We start from the raw sequence: 14824 nt of genomic DNA on the forward strand, positions 1-14824 counted from the left end.
AAAAAACTAGTGGTTCTGCCAGCCTGATGTTTAGAAAATCAGATGGGAATAAACTGGATATTGATGGTTTCTGCTGTGCTTTTGCTTCAGGGACCATGATTGAGAATTGAGCGAGAGGGTCAGATTGAGCATTGAGTCTTAGGCATTGCAGGTACCTACGACAAGACCTTGGCAATGCCCCCCATTCCCTACCTCTCCAAAGGTAATCTTAGGCATTGTAGATGCCTATGGCAAGACCTTGGCAACGTGTCCCCTACCATTCTCTACCCCTCCAAAAGGTAATTTAGGAAGCTCCTGGCAATAGGAGAATGGGGCAGGCAGTTGGAACCATATGTATGGGGAGAGCCCCTGAGTGAAGTGAGAATGGGATGAGTCTGGGACCCTCGGAGAGGTCAAGTTGCCCAGTGTGATCACAGTGTGTCTTAGGCTAAGGGATCAGCTGCCAGCGGGGGAGAGGGATGCAAGGAGGCCTCCTGGGTCAGCAGAAAGAAACCTGGTTGGGATCCAGCTTTCAGCCCTGAATCCCGGACTGTCAGCCAGGCCATGGCTGTAGCTGCAAATAGGCAAGGCTGACCTAAGGTCTCATAGGACAAAGGGCACCCCGGGAGAGCTAGCCCCATGCCTCAGGGGCCTCCTCTTCTTAGGGATCTTTGGAGCTTTGCTGACCAAGGGACTAGAGGCTCACCTCCTATGCCATCACCCAGTTACTTCATCATGGTAGCCTGAAGCTCCTCTACTTGGTCCCTGAGCATTAATCGGTAAGCCCCAGAGTCATGAATAGTGACCTCTGGATGGCTTCCCCTTTCCCTAGGCACCAGGCCAGACAGGTAGGGGTCCCTGGAGACCTGGGCTGCTGGGGAGGGCCCAGTCCTGGGCCAGCCCCTGAGGGCTGGATTCTGGCTGCAGGCTCTCCACTCAGTCCAGCCACTCCCACCTCCAGAGTCCAAGGGTCTATGTGGTGGGCAGTTTGAGCTGGCTGGATACTAGACGGAGGCTGCACCTGAAACAGTTGGTGGGTGAGCAGCATGGGCTTTGAGGAGCTGCTGGAACAGGTGGGCGGCTTTGGGCCTTTCCAACTGCGGAATGTGGCACTGCTGGCCCTGCCCCGAGTGCTGCTACCACTGCACTTCCTCCTGCCCATCTTCCTGGCTGCCGTGCCTGCCCACCGATGTGCCCTGCCAGGTGCCCCTGCCAACTTCAGCCATCAGGATGCGTGGCTGGAGGCCCACCTTCCCCGGGAGCCTGATGGCACGCTTAGCTCCTGCCTCCGCTTTGCCTACCCCCAGGCTCTCCTCAACACCACGTTGGATGAAGGGCAGAGCCGTGGGGAGCTGGAGGATGAACCTGCCACGGTGCCCTGCTCTCAGGGCTGGGAGTACGACCGCTCAGAGTTCTCCTCCACCATTGCAACTGAGGTACTTACACCCAGAAGTTGAGAGACATGTGAGAGGGATAGGCCTACCACTGCCTTGGGTGGTTACTGTGTAGGCATTAGATATATTACTTTACCTCTTAGAGTCTCAGTTTACCAATCTGTAGATGGGGGCTATGAATACAAAGCACTTGTAGTTGATGGCTTGTAATAACAGGCTTATACACAAGAACTGTTATTATCATCACTAATTGGGAGGTGATTAAGGCAGGGAAGGGCTAAAGTGGCTTCAGGGAGTTGGGACAAAGAGCTGAGAAGGCAAGGAGAAACAGTAGAGAAACAGCAGAGGTCTCTTTTCTCCCTCCCTTTTTTCCAGTCCCAGGTTGGTATTTACATAATCCATCTGGAGGTGGAATGTGACTGGAGGTAGAGTCTTCCTGGGAGGCAGCAGGTTGAGGCCTGTCTTGGGAAGAAGCTGAGGCTGCAGGATTGGGGTGGGACAAAGTTTCCCACTCACTAAGCTGGCGTGAATTGTTGGGAGGTTTATTATCTGGCATGGAGGTACCAGAATGGCACAGTTGGCCTCAGAAGTCTCCAGGGTCTGGAGAGGAGGAGTTGGTACCTGCTGGAGAGGGGCTGATGTTCATAGGAGGTCCCTTTCTGCCTGTCCTTGCAGTGGGATTTGGTGTGTGGGCAGAAAGGCCTGAACAAAGCTGCGTCCACTTTCTTCTTCACCGGTGTGCTGGTGGGGGCTGTAGCCTTTGGATATCTGTCCGACAGGTGAGGTGAGGCTTTGGGCCAATAAGAAACAGGCTGGGGGAACTTTCTCCCACTAGCTGGGGTTGAGCCTAGTCTACCTGTGTCTTAGACCCTCCCGCCACAGGAAACTGACCCCGCATGACCCCTTTGCAGGTTTGGGCGGCGGCGTCTGTTGCTGGTGGCCTATGTGAGTACCCTGGTGCTGGGCCTGGCATCTGCAGCCTCCGTCAGCTATGTAATGTTCGCCATCACCCGCACCCTTACTGGCTCAGCCCTGGCTGGCTTCACCATCATCGTGATGCCACTGGGTGAGGCAGGCAAGAAACAGGCAGGACCCAGAGGGCTGGAAGAAGGCAGCTGTCACAGTGAGGCTGAGCCCATCTCGGCCTCACTAACCATCTGTCTCCTGCCCTGGTCCAGAGCTGGAGTGGCTGGATGTGGAGCACCGCACTGTGGCCGGGGTCCTGAGCAGCACCTTCTGGACAGGAGGCGTGATGCTGCTGGCCCTGGTTGGGTACCTGATACGGGACTGGCGATGGCTTCTGCTAGCTGTCACCCTGCCTTGTGCCCCAGGCATCCTCAGCCTCTGGTGAGGACTGCAGGCAGCTGGGGAGCACGAGATACAGGAAGTCAAAGATGGGATTGATCAGAGTCTGAGATTTGAAGACAGAGATTGAGAGATGAAGGGAAAGAAACAGAGTGACCAAGAGACAGAAAGAAACACAGAGAAAAAGCAACAGAGAGACAGAAATCAGTAGAAAGAAGATGGCAAGGAACAGGGAGAAAGAGAGAGACAGGGACAAAGACAGAGCCAAGCACAAACTGAGGCTGGCCCCTTGGAGAGGGGGAAGGTGGCAGGGCCAGCATGGCGGTGGGGAGCTCAGGCAGGAGAGTGGGAGGACAGGCAAGGTGGGCACTATATTGCCTCCCAAAGATGACTTGGCCTTGGGTGGCCTTTCTGGATATATCTGCATGTCTGTATCTCCTCCCTCCCATTCCCTCCTGCCACCCATGGGAGAAGTGGGTGGCTGGTGCTAGGAGCTGGTCTTGAGGGTAAGGACAATTCAGTTGAGTAAGGGACTCCCAGGCTATGGAGGACCTAGGTCTGAGCAAGGAAGTGTGGAAAGACGTAGCTTTTATTATTTTTATTATTTTTTTGAGATAAGGTCTCGCTCTGTCACTGGAGTACAGTGGCACAATCACAGTTCACTGAAGCCTCAACCTCCCAGGCTCAAGTGATCCTCCTGACTTAGCCTCCTGAGTAGCTGGGACTACAGGTGTGTGCCACCACACCCAGCTAATATTTATTTTTTAATTTTTTGTAGAGACAGGGGCTCACCAGGCTGATCTTGAACTCCTGGGCTCAAACCCACCCTCCTGCCTTGACCTCCAAAATTGTTGGGATTTTCCGGCATGAGTCACCACACCCAGCCCAGAGGTGGCTTTTACATTGGGCATTAAAAGATGAATAAGAGTTCATCAAATGTGGAGGACTTAGGGAGGAGATGATGTTCCAGGCTCTACATAAGCAAAAGCCTGGAAGCTGAGAGCCTGCTGTATGTCCAGGAAGATGTGGCTTAGGGTCATGACTTTCTGGCTGAAGGGCCTCCTGCCTATCCCTAGGTGGGTGCCTGAGTCTGCACGCTGGCTTCTGACCCAGGGCGGTGTGGAAGAGGCCCACAGGTACCTGCTCCACTGTGCCAGGCTCAACGGGCGGCCAGTGGGTGAGGACAACCTCAGCCAGGAGGTAAGGGTGAATGTGTGTGTGAACATGCATATATGTGTGTGGTGGGGGTGGGCTGTGTCAAGTGCCTCCCTCCCAGAGCCACCATATATGGCAGGAAAAGCCCCTGGCCCCAGTGGAGAGTTTGGAACTGTTTAGGATGTCCTACCTGGCTCCAGTGGGCCACATGCATCATTCGAGACCCACTCTTCTCAGCTGCTGTGTGCATCTCCACCCCCACCACTGTGGATGGAATAGAAGGGGCGGGGGAGAGCATTGTGTTCCATTGAGACCACATAACCAACTCCGATGTTACAGCCTCACTTCCTTCCCTACCAGGCTGTGAGCAAAGTGGCCGCCAGGGAACGGGTGGTCCGAAGACCTTCATACCTAGACCTATTCCGAACGCAACAGCTCCGACACATCTCACTGTGCTGCATGGTGGTGTGGTGAGGAGGAGGCTGCATTGGGTCTGGTGTGGGTGTGGTGGGAGAGAGGAGCGGACTCCAGGCTAGTGCTGAGTATGGGAAGGGCTCTGAGGGACAAGTTGAGTGTAACTGTGGAGGAGAGGAGAATAAGCCTCTGTGGGCAATCTGCCCAGCGAAGTCAGAAAATGAAGCAGGCAGCAGAGATGCATGAGTTCAAGTTCAGACTCCCACCTCCTTACTTGGACAGAGACAGATCACTTAGCCACTCCGAGCCCCAATGTTCCTTCTGTAAAATGGGCTGTTGTCAGTTCCATGTCAGAGTTGCTGTGAAAATTAGGGTAAAGGAACTTTGACCAACGGCGGGCGCATGCTGCACACTCAGAGGTCATCATGGATGTCAGAGAAGGTCCTTGCGGGGAGGAGGTGGGAAGTGGAGATCGAAGGAGATTGTCCCTGTAAAAGGCCAAGTCTTCCTGAGAAGAGAGGACAAACAAAGAGGGATGGGAAGGAGGGTACCCCGAGTGGCACTGTGACTCCTTTCAGGTTCGGAGTGAACTTCTCCTATTACGGCCTGAGTCTGGATGTGTCAGGACTGGGGCTGAACATATATCAGACGCAGCTGTTGTTTGGGATGGTGGAACTGCCCTCCAAGCTGCTGGTCTACCTGTCGGTGCGCCACGCAGGACGCCGCCTCACGCAAGCCGGGACACTGCTGGGCACCAGCCTGGCGCTGGGCACTAGACTGCTAATGTCCTCTGGTGAGCCCAGGCCCATAGGTTCTGCCCACTCAAGAAGCCGGGCCAGGAACCCCGCCCACTCCCCCGGAGACCCCACCTTCTGGCCAAGAACCACTCCTCCCCCAGTTCCCCGCCCTTACCCAGTGAGCTCAGACTTAAGTTCCAGCCCACTCTGGAGACTCTGCCCTCTATCCAGGAAACCCTCCCTCTTCACAGCCCTCTCACTACCTGAACCCCCTTCCCTCCAGACATGAAGTCCTGGAGCACCACCCTGGCGGTGATAGGAAAAGCTTTTTCTGAAGCTGCCTTCACCACTGCCTACCTGTTCACTTCGGAGTTGTACCCTACTGTGCTCAGGTGAGGGAGCCTACAACCGACCTGGGTGTGGGGCTTGTTAGTCATGTGTCTTAACCAACACTTCTACATACACACACCACAACCTGGTCTCTCTCACTCATTTTTTTTTTTTTTTAATTTTTGGTAGAGATGGGGTATTGCTGTATTACCCAGACTGGTCTCAAACTCCTGGCCTCAAGTGATCCTCCCGCCTCAGCCTCCAAAAGTGCTGGTATTACAGGCATCAGCCACCACACCCAGCCTCTCACTCATTCTCTATACTACACCCAGAATACAGAGCTAATCAGGGCACTCTGTGTTTACCCCAGTCTTGGAGAAGACAGGGCCTCTTATCTTCTGTACTATGTGACCCTAAGCCAAGTCAGACATCCTCTCTGGGCCTTTTAAGAAAACAGCCCCAAGGCTGGGCACTGTGGCTCATGCCTGTAATTCCAGCACTTCGGGAGGCCAAGGTGGGCAGGTACCTTGACATCAGGAGTTTGAGACCACCCTGACCAATATGGTGAAGCTCCATCTCTACTAAAAATACAAAATTAGCTGGGCGTGGTGGCACATGCTTGTAATCCTAGCTACTGAGGAGGCTCAGGCAGGAGAAATCACTTGAACCTGGGAAGTGGAGGGTGCAGTGAGCTGAGATCGTGCCATTGCACTCCAGCCTGGGTGAGAAACTCCTCAAATAAATTAAAAAATTTTAAATAAAAAATAATAATAAAGAAAACAGCCCCATGAAGCCCCATTCTGCCTACCCCCATCGCATTCACCCCTGGAAGGCAGAGATGCCCCTAAGGACTGTCCCAAGGGGAACCCCTTGAAAGGCCCAGGGCTCTTTCAGCTAGCTCTTGGCAGGTGGGAAGAGGAAACTTCTAGGCTTCTGGTCAAGTTAAGAAAAAGCTTTGTCTCCTCAAACAAACTACTGACCTTCTTCCTTCCACATCACCCTTTCCTTATCCCAGTCTGGTTACTTTTCTTCTCTTTCAGTGGTACCTGATTGGTACTCTGTCAGAATGGCGGCCCCATCCTCTGGTGGGTGCTGGCTTGGGGCCTTCTGGCCTGAAGGTGGGTGGGAAAACAAACTGAAAGAAGTCCTAGTTTCCTTAGCTATATGGAGAGTAGGGGGCATCAGCGTATGCCTGCCCTTGAGGGGAGCCCTGTGGGGCATGACCCCAGGTAGGTGTGAACACCATCTGCCTCCCTCATTCTCTTTCTCTGAACAGGCAGACAGGGATGGGGCTGACTGCACTGGTGGGCCGGCTGGGGGGCTCTTTGGCCCCATTGGTGGCCTTGCTGGATGGAGTGTGGCTGTTGCTGCCCAAGCTTGTTTATGGGGGGATCGCCCTGCTGGCTGCCTGCACCGCCCTCCTGCTGCCAGAGACAAGGCAGGCACAGCTGCCAGAAACCATCCAAGACGTGGAGAGAAAGAGGTGTGTGCACAGGACTGTGTCTGTGTATGGGTGAGCACATGCAGATGGATGCAGGTACTCAGATACCTGACACCTTAGGATTCAGATGCGAAAATATATCTGCGCATGTGTACTTGGTGCATGTATGTGAGTGTGCACAGGTGAGTGTTTCAAGGTGCATGACCCGTGATACGTAAACTGCAAGCATAAATGTATATATGAGTCCATACGTGTGTATGAACACAAATGCATAAGGTCGTTCAGAAAGATGTGTATGTGTGCACACTCAAGTATGCCTACACATCAGGGGTGTGTACAAGCATATGTGTGAATCACTTATGGGAGTACAGATGTTTGTATACCAGGAGCTGGAGAGAGCCCTGGGACAGCCCTGATGGGGCAGGCTGGGGAGGCAGGCTCAGGGATTAAACCCCATCATTGCCCGTGACTCCTTCCTAGAGCCCCAACCAGTCTCCAGGAGGAAGAGATGCCTATGAAGCAGGTCCAGAACTAAGTGGGAGCAGAGGCAGGCCCTCCACAGAAGCTCTGCAGCAGGAGCTGGGAGACCAGAAGCGCAGGTCCTACAACTCAGGCTGGGAGTATCAAACCCTCTGCCAAGGGCTGGAGTTGCCACCGGTACCTACTCCCTGTGCTCATCCAACACTGATTATTTGGCTTCCAGGAACAGTCGACTTCCCAGAATGCAGTGGGCTGCTGGGCACCCCTCTCATGGCTGGGGAGGATTCTGTAAATAAAGGTGCCCCTTGGGTTGGGGCAGTGGTAAGGAGCTGTCGGAAGAGCCCTGGATAGGAAGCCACCGAGTCTGCCCTGGGCTCTGATGACAGCTTCACCATTAACTTGCTGTGTGACCTTGGGCATGTGGCTTTCCCTCTCTGAGCCTCAGTGTGTTCATCTACCAAATGGATAATGAAGCCTCTTGGCAGGCCCTACCATGTCAAATGAGTTGCTATGCTCAAATAACTTGCTGAATGATGTGCTTCTTCTAGAGATGGTGCTAAGGAAAGGACTATCATATGAGACTTCTGGTACCAGTGGGGCTGGTGGGCATGCTGTCTACTGTTTGATGCTAGGACTGCCAATGCCAGCCCAAGGGGACAAAAAGAACAGAGCTCTTTGTTCTCATGGCTGGCCCTGCTACCGCCGAGGCAACCTGCAGGGCAATGCATGCCCCCCACAACTCCCACACTCCCCATCCTCCAACCCACTGGTCTCATGCCCAAAGAAGAGTTGAAGGCATGGGAGCCAATATTTTATTGGAGACGCCAGAGAGGCTGAAATTCAATAAACACAAGTTTTATGAGTACCTTGAAGCTCCAGAATTTGCTGGGGAAAAGGGTTGGGATGGCCAGGAGGAGGATACCCTTCAAAACGAGCTATTCCCTAACCAGATAGAAATGGGAAAGGGAAAAATTGGCAGAGAAAGTCTAGACTCTGGCCTACCATGGAGCCTCTGACCAGGCCCCCAGGATCCCACTTTCCCCAACCTGCATGGGACTGGAGATTTCTGTAGCTCCCATTGGACCATGAGGGGAATGATGAGAAGCCTGAGTTAGGGTGACCTTTTCTGTGAGCGTCTCAATTCAATTTTATCTCCACTGGGTCATAGATGTAGCAGCCCACATCGCCAATGTTCACACCTGAGAGAGAGAGCCCTATCACCATAGGCCTTGGGTCTGTGCGTGCAGGGTTCAGGGCTGGAGGGAACTGGGAGGGGCCGGGGTATGCTTAACCACAACCAAGTTGTCCACACATCCCCATAGCCCATGTACATGCCATACTTTAGGCCTGGCGTCTGGGGTGGGGTTGCCCACCTTTGGGGCCAAACAGGTAGCCGTAACAGGGGATGTGGCAGTAGGGGACTCCATCATGCTGAGACACAAAGAGAAAGAGAGCTGTCTCAGCCTAGTTTTCTTCCCATCTCCAGCCCCCTCCCAACATAACCACCCATCCCTGCCCTTCTCACCTCAGCATGACTCCCAGCAGTCAGGGTCTTGCGGCAACGCTGACACCTCAGACAGGGTCGGTGCCAATTTCTCCCTAATGACATCACCTTCTCAGCTGGTGGTGGAGAGAACTGATAGTTCTTCCATTTTAGGGGCAGAGTAGGGAGACCCACATGCCTTGGATCACCTCCTTGCGCCTTGCTACCCACCCTGTATCCCCCTCTCCAAGCTTTCCATTGTCACTTACCAAAATAGACAGGTTCCCCACAGCCAGGGCACAGCGACGTCTCCCCAGTGAATGTCTTCATATGCGGAAGGCCTTTAAGGGGAAGAGGCGCTGGCTAGGTCTGAGGTGGAGATGAGGGCCTAAGCAGGGCTCACCAACACCTGCCTGCATATGGCTCTGTCCTCTTCCAAAAGCCATGCTCATTCCAGAATGCCCCACCCAAGAATCTGCATTTCACAGGCCAGAGATGAGCCCCCTTTGACTCCACCTCCTGCCCAACCCTATGTGTATCATGGACTACCTGCTTCCTTCCCACCATTGCAACCCTGTCAGCAACTCAATCTTCAGGAAACTTGAGCTGATACAGGAGCTGGCCAGGGCAAGGGTGTCAGGTGTTGGGGAGCACAGTGTCACTGCCTACTCCAGGGTATGGGGAGAAGGAACAGGGACCAGAGTTGAAAAGTTGGAGAATGTAAGGGGCTGGCCTTATCCCAATGACCCCTCTCCTGTAGGTCATTCCTTCCATGGCCCTGGCCTGGGGGAGGCCTAAGTTCCTGGTCAGCCTTGCCTCTGACTAGCTTTGTGAAAGGACAAGGTCATTTGCCCTGTCTGGACCTCACTTTCCTCACCTGTAAAATGGGAGGAGAGGGGATAATGCCATCAGCCCAATTTACCCCCTTTTTTTTTTGAGACAGAGTCTTGCTCTGTTGCCAACTGGAGTGCAATGGTGAGATCTCAGCTCACTGCAACCTCTGCCTCCTGGGTTCCAATGATTCCTCCTGCCTCAGCCTCCCAAGTAGCTAGGATTACAGATGCCAGCCACCACGTCCAGCTAATTTTTGTATTTTTAGTAGAGACGGGGGTTTCACCATGATGGCCAAGCTGGTCTGGAACTCCTGACCTTGTGATCTGCCTGCCTTGGCCTCCTAACAGTTTACCTCTTAACTCAGCAGCTGACATGAGGAAAAAAAAAAAAAAAAAAAAAAAAAAAGGAGCAGGGGAGTAGACAGAGAAGACTTTGCCAAGAACAAAGGTAGTGAGAATGTGAAGCAGAGGGTTGGGTAGGAGACTTCCACTTGGCCCCACCCCCTGCTCCAGCTTGGGGAAGGGTCGGGAGGAGGACTAGGAGGAGCTAAGCCCAGCCTCACTTACTTTTCTTGCCTTGAGGGCGGCCAGTCCTTGGCCTGGGAGGGCTGAAGCTGCTGGGGCTGAGAGGAGTGGTGCTGCCAGGGCTGGGAGTCGGGGGGTTGTACAAGTAGGAGCCCACACCACCAATGTTCACCCCTGAGGAGAGAATAGGGGAGGTCAGGCTTGAGCCTGACCCAGCCTTGTGGCTCCCAGCCACAAGGAGGCTTCTGCTGACCCCTGGCCCCTTTCAGGCTGGTACTTACCCCTGGGTCCAAAGAGAGCCCCATAGCATGGCTTGTGGCAGTATGGCCTCCCGTTGTGCTGGGCACAGGTAGAGGAAAGTGGGTTACTCAGGGCCAACAGGAGCCATGCCCCACAGGCCTTCCCTCCAGACAGGCTGCCAGGTGTGTCTGTCCACTGGCTGAGTCTGGTGGGCCTAAGAGGGGTGGGGGATGGGCTGGCATACCAGAATTTCCACTGTGGTCAAGGGAGGAAGAGCAAGAGCAGCTCAGGAGGTGATGCTGCTTCCCACCCCTCCTGACCCACAAAGCCATGGGGTCCACAGTCACAGGTTCCCAAAATCCTGGCTGGTGTGCAGTCCACCAGGTGGGCACCCTAGGGGTTGGCTACTGAGGTTCCCTTTGGCAGGCCTCCAGGGCTGAAATTGGGGGCTGGTCCCTGGCGGGTGGAGAGGCAATGATGTAAACAGATCAGTGCTCCCTGGCCAGACCTTACCTCTGCATGCCCGCCAGGGGACAGGACGCTGTGGCAGTGCTCACATTTCAGGCAGAAGCGGTGCCAGTTCTTGCCGAGGGAGCTCACCTTCTCAGCTGTGGAGGACAAAGTGGAACAAAGCTGCGAGGAGACTGTCCAAGCGTGGGGCCCCTCCTTTCCCCCTTCAGCCCTCTAGGGAATTAGCTTGGCCTGCCCTGCTCCCTGGAGATGAGTGTCTCCAGGAGGCCAGCTCCATCCTGCTCCGATGCCATACTCCCCACAGAACTCTCAGAGGAGGGGAGAAGACCTGAGTGAAAGCGGGTGGTGGTGCAGAGACTACCAGCCGCTGCAGGTGGAAAAAGGTGTCTGGGACCACACCGTGGCCAGCTCTCCCGTCCTCAGGGAATCCAGCGGTTCTCATTTGCCCCATCTTCGCCCCTTCCTCAGCCCGGCCCTCACCGAAGAAAACAGGTTGCTGGCAACGCGGACAGGTCCAGCTCATAGCTCGGCTCCAGGCAGCGGCGCGCGGCACACAGTAGGTACCGCGGCTACGGCTCAATTCCGACCCCTCCGCTGGCTCCACCCACCGCTCAGCTTTGAGCCTCACGGGGAGGAATCCACGGTTCCTGGGCGCTCATTGGCTACCAGAAATTTAGAACCACTCCATTTGAGAAACAGGCTATTTCGCTGTTACTTCAAAGAGCATTAAAGGCTCGGTCAGGCCCAGCCGTGGCGGATCACGCCTATAATCCCAGGACTTTGGGAGACTGAGGCAAGGGATCACCTGAGGTAGGGAGTTCAAGATTAGCCTGACCAACATGGAGAAACCCCGTCTCTACTAAAAACAAAAAATTAGCCGGGCTTGGTGGCACATACCTGTAATCCCAGCCACTCAGGAGGATGAGGCAGGAGAATGGCTTGAACCCGGAAGGCAGAGGTTGTGATGAGCTAAAATCGCGCCATTGCACTCTAGCCTGGGCAACAAGGGCGAAACTCCGTCAAAANAAAAAAAAAAAAAAAAAAAAAAAAAGCCTCAGTCAGACCCATGGGGAGGAGAGAAGATCCTGAAGCCGAGTGGACTCCAGACTGGGAAGGCAAATGTGCAACGAAGACACCTGGATGGGGAGCACTGCTAGTTTCTGGACAGGTAAGGACAGGAAAAATGTCCACAGTGCAGACACCAGGAAAACACTACTCTCTCCAAAGCGAGGGAGTAGGCATTCTTTGAAATGCTTTAATTCCTCTTTGGCAGTATAGGAAGTGGTTGAAAGCAACGAAATCTGGAGTCCATCTCTGGTATCCTACTCTTGGTTTCAGGCAAATTACTTAACCTCCCTCTCTGCCTCCACTTTCTCATCTGTGCAATGAGCATAAGTCTCTACCTAACATGATTGTTATGAGAATTAAATAGGTTAATACACGTAGAGTGCCCAAACAGCGCCTGGCATATAAATGCTATAAAAACTATAGCTATCACTATGACGGATCCCTTAATGAACTCAAGACTTGGTTTGGAAGCCTCAGAACATGGTCTGTATACAATTATTTGCTTGTAAAGCTTAAGGCGGCTGGGCACAGTGGCTGACATCTGTAATCCCAGCACTTTGGGAAGCTGAAGTGGGTGGATCACCTGTGGTCAAGACCAGCCTGGCCCATATGGTGAAACTCCATCTCTACTAAAAATACAAAAATTAGCTGGGTGTGAGGGCGGGTGCCTGTAATTCTAGACACTTGGGAGGCTGAGGCAGGAGACTCTCTTGAACCAGGGAGGTGGAGGTTGCAGTGAACTGAGATCGCACCACTGCACTCCAGCCTGGGTGACAGAGCAAGACTCCGTCTCAAAATAAATAAATAAATAAAAATGAACACCAACTACATATTTCTAATCTGGTTTGGGATTTTTAAATATTTGTGCTTTTTAATTAATTAATTTGAGGCAGGGTATCATTCTGTTGCAAAGTTGGAATGTAGTGGTGCATCATAGCTCACTGCAGCCTCCACCTCCCAGGCTCAAGCGATCCACTTTAGCCTCAAATAGCTGGGTCTACAGACGCATTCTACCACACCTAGCTAATTTTGGTGGTTGAAGCAATCCACCTGCTTAGGCCTCCTTAAGTACTGAGATTATAGGTATGAGCCACCAGGCACAGAAAAATATTGGTTAAAAGTAGCTCAATAGTGCTTCAAAGGACATTTCAAGAAATTTAAATCCACAGAATGGAAGAAAATATTTGCGTATCTGGTAAGGATCTAGTAACCAGATTATATAAATAACTCTTATAATGCAATAACAAAAAGACAACCCAATTAAAATTGAGCAAAGAATTTGAATAGACGTTTTTCTGGAGATATACAAATGGCCAACAAGCACATGAAGAGATGCTGAATATCATTAGTCATTAGGGAAATGAAAATCAGGACCACAATGAGATACCATTTTACATCCACTAGATGGCTATAATTAAGAAGACAAACGTTGGCAATAATGCGGCAAAATCGGATGTCTCATACATTGTGATGGTAACATATAATAGTGCAGCCAAACTGGAAAACAGTCTGGCAGTTCCTCAAAAAGTTAAACATAGTGTTACCATATGACCCAGCAATTCCACTTCTAGGTATATACCCAAGAGAAATGAAAACATATGTCTACACAAAAACTTATATACGAATGTTCATAGCAGTACTATTTACAATAGTCAAAAAGTAGAAACAGCCCAAAAGTTCATCAACTGATAAATGTATAAACATAATGTAGTATAACCATGATAGAATATTGCGCAGCCATAAAAAAGAATGTAATACTGATGCATGTTACAACACAGATAAACCATAAAAACATTAAGCAAGAAAAGCAAGACACAAAAGGCCACATATTGTATGATTCAATTCATGTGAAATATTTAGAATAGGTAAATATATAGAGACAGACAGTAGATTAGTGGTTGGCAGGGGCTGTTGAGGGGAGGTGGAACTGGAGATGTCTACTAATGGGTTCAAAGCTTCTCTATGGGAATTAGATAACAGTAATGTTTGTACAACCTTGGGAATATACTAAAGATCATGAACTTTAAAAAGGTGAATTTTATAGTATATGAGTAATGTCTTAACAACAACAATAATAGAACCTGAAGAGAACTACTTTAAAGAAAAAAGGCAGCCAGACGCTGTGGCTCACACCTGTAATCCCAGCACTTTGGGAAGCTGAGGCAGGTGGGCCACTTGAGCTTAGGAGTTATAGAGACCAGCCTGGGCAACATGGTGAACCCTGTCTCTACAAAAAATCAGCTGGGCATGGTGGCATGTGCCTGTGATCCCAACTACCTGGGAGGCTGAGGTGGGAGAATCGCCTGAGCCCAGGAAGTTGAGGCTGTAGTGAGCTGAGATCATGCCGCTGCACTCCAGCCTGGGCAACAGAGTGAGACTCTGTCTCAAAAAGGGGTGGGGGGGGGTTGAGGGGAAAGGTAGCCAATGAAGAGCTGGAGGGAAGAGCTGATAAACTTGTGCCAGTATCCCAGCAGAGGAGACAATAATAAATCTCTCCATGAAGGATGGAGGTAAAACAGTTTTCTTAAGTTCCTTTGTTACATCAAATCTGTTGAGAAAGGGCTTGCACCAAATTCATTGTTGGACTGCAGTGCTGTGCTCTGCTAGGTGGAAGGAGCACTGTTTTAAGTGTCTCCTCTTGGCCTTCATCTGGGTAACAGGGCAGGAACTGGGGTCTATGAACTTCCATTTGGTAGTCCTGTTTCCTGAATCGTCTCCATCAGCACTTTTTACTTATAACACTTGTTTTAGCATCCTTGTTGAGTTCAAAGGGTGGAAGCCTTGCATACTGTAACAAGCTTTTCTATACTTTCTCATTATTTGTTTCTTGTTTTAGGGAATATTTCATGATCTTTAGTTTTATAACTGTTTCTTGAAGGGCTGCTTCTTTAACAAATTTGAAAAATATTAGTTTTAGCTTCCACTGAATTTACTGTCTTGTTTCTGCCTTTTTTTTTTTTTTTTTTTTT

At 51.6% G+C, this 14824-nt stretch overlaps 2 protein-coding genes across 11 annotated transcripts; one reads left to right on the forward strand and one right to left on the reverse strand.

The window, feature by feature from the left end:
• Positions 1-890: 890 nt before the first annotated feature.
• SLC22A7 (solute carrier family 22 member 7) lies at positions 891-8100 on the forward strand. 6 transcript variants are annotated; one of them, XR_005203232.1, is made up of 11 exons: positions 895-1415; positions 2049-2152; positions 2285-2439; positions 2552-2720; positions 3755-3878; positions 4194-4303; positions 4826-5040; positions 5268-5376; positions 6591-6797; positions 7236-7412; positions 7784-7873. XR_005203232.1 is itself a non-coding variant. In XM_037745319.1 (11 exons), exons 1-11 carry the CDS (start codon positions 1026-1028, stop codon positions 7288-7290), a joined length of 1404 nt encoding a protein of 467 aa, XP_037601247.1. In that variant the 5' UTR covers positions 896-1025; the 3' UTR covers positions 7291-8100. The 6 variants fall into 6 exon arrangements, 5 of the variants coding, with proteins under 5 accessions (XP_037601246.1, XP_037601244.1, XP_017402839.1 ...); XM_037745319.1 differs by having other exon boundaries at positions 896-1052; positions 1287-1415; positions 7236-8100; XM_037745316.1 differs by lacking the exon at positions 7236-7412 and having other exon boundaries at positions 893-1415; positions 7784-8100.
• On the reverse strand, positions 2661-11601 carry CRIP3 (cysteine rich protein 3). 5 transcript variants are annotated; one of them, XM_017547357.2, is made up of 8 exons: positions 11268-11601; positions 10830-10924; positions 10358-10415; positions 10119-10250; positions 8988-9059; positions 8761-8834; positions 8609-8666; positions 8032-8434 (listed from the first exon to the last, which is right to left on the reverse strand). In XM_017547357.2, the coding sequence occupies exons 1-8, from the start codon at positions 11308-11310 to the stop codon at positions 8373-8375; spliced, it is 594 nt and encodes a 197-aa protein (XP_017402846.1). In that variant the 5' UTR covers positions 11311-11601; the 3' UTR covers positions 8032-8372. The 5 variants fall into 5 exon arrangements, with proteins under 5 accessions (XP_037601249.1, XP_037601250.1, XP_017402846.1 ...); XM_017547356.2 differs by having other exon boundaries at positions 8761-8855; positions 11268-11598; XM_037745321.1 differs by lacking the exons at positions 8032-8434; positions 8609-8666 and adding an exon at positions 2661-2737 and having other exon boundaries at positions 8761-8855; positions 11268-11598.
• Positions 11602-14824: the final 3223 nt, after the last annotated feature.

This window comes from Cebus imitator, unplaced genomic scaffold (genome assembly GCF_001604975.1).
Source record: "Cebus imitator isolate Cc_AM_T3 unplaced genomic scaffold, Cebus_imitator-1.0 Scaffold197, whole genome shotgun sequence".
NCBI lineage: Eukaryota > Metazoa > Chordata > Mammalia > Primates > Cebidae > Cebus > Cebus imitator.

Excerpts from the sequence above, each read along its gene's own strand:
- CRIP3 (XM_017547356.2), bottom strand. The coding sequence starts at position 11,310 with ATGAGCTGGACCTGTCCGCGTTGCCAGCAACCTGTTTTCTTCG. Across the intron at positions 8,856-8,987 it reads TGGGGAACCTGTCTATTTTG|CTGAGAAGGTGATGTCATTA; the intron begins GTAAGTGACAAT and ends CTCCACCACCAG. Across the intron at positions 8,667-8,760 it reads CTGCTGGGAGTCATGCTGAG|CATGATGGAGTCCCCTACTG; the intron begins GTGAGAAGGGCA and ends TTTGTGTCTCAG.
- SLC22A7 (XM_017547350.2), top strand. The coding sequence starts at position 1,026 with ATGGGCTTTGAGGAGCTGCTGGAACAGGTGGGCGGCTTTGGGCCTTTC. Across the intron at positions 2,440-2,551 it reads CATCATCGTGATGCCACTGG|AGCTGGAGTGGCTGGATGTG; the intron begins GTGAGGCAGGCA and ends GCCCTGGTCCAG. Across the intron at positions 5,041-5,267 it reads TAGACTGCTAATGTCCTCTG|ACATGAAGTCCTGGAGCACC; the intron begins GTGAGCCCAGGC and ends CCTTCCCTCCAG.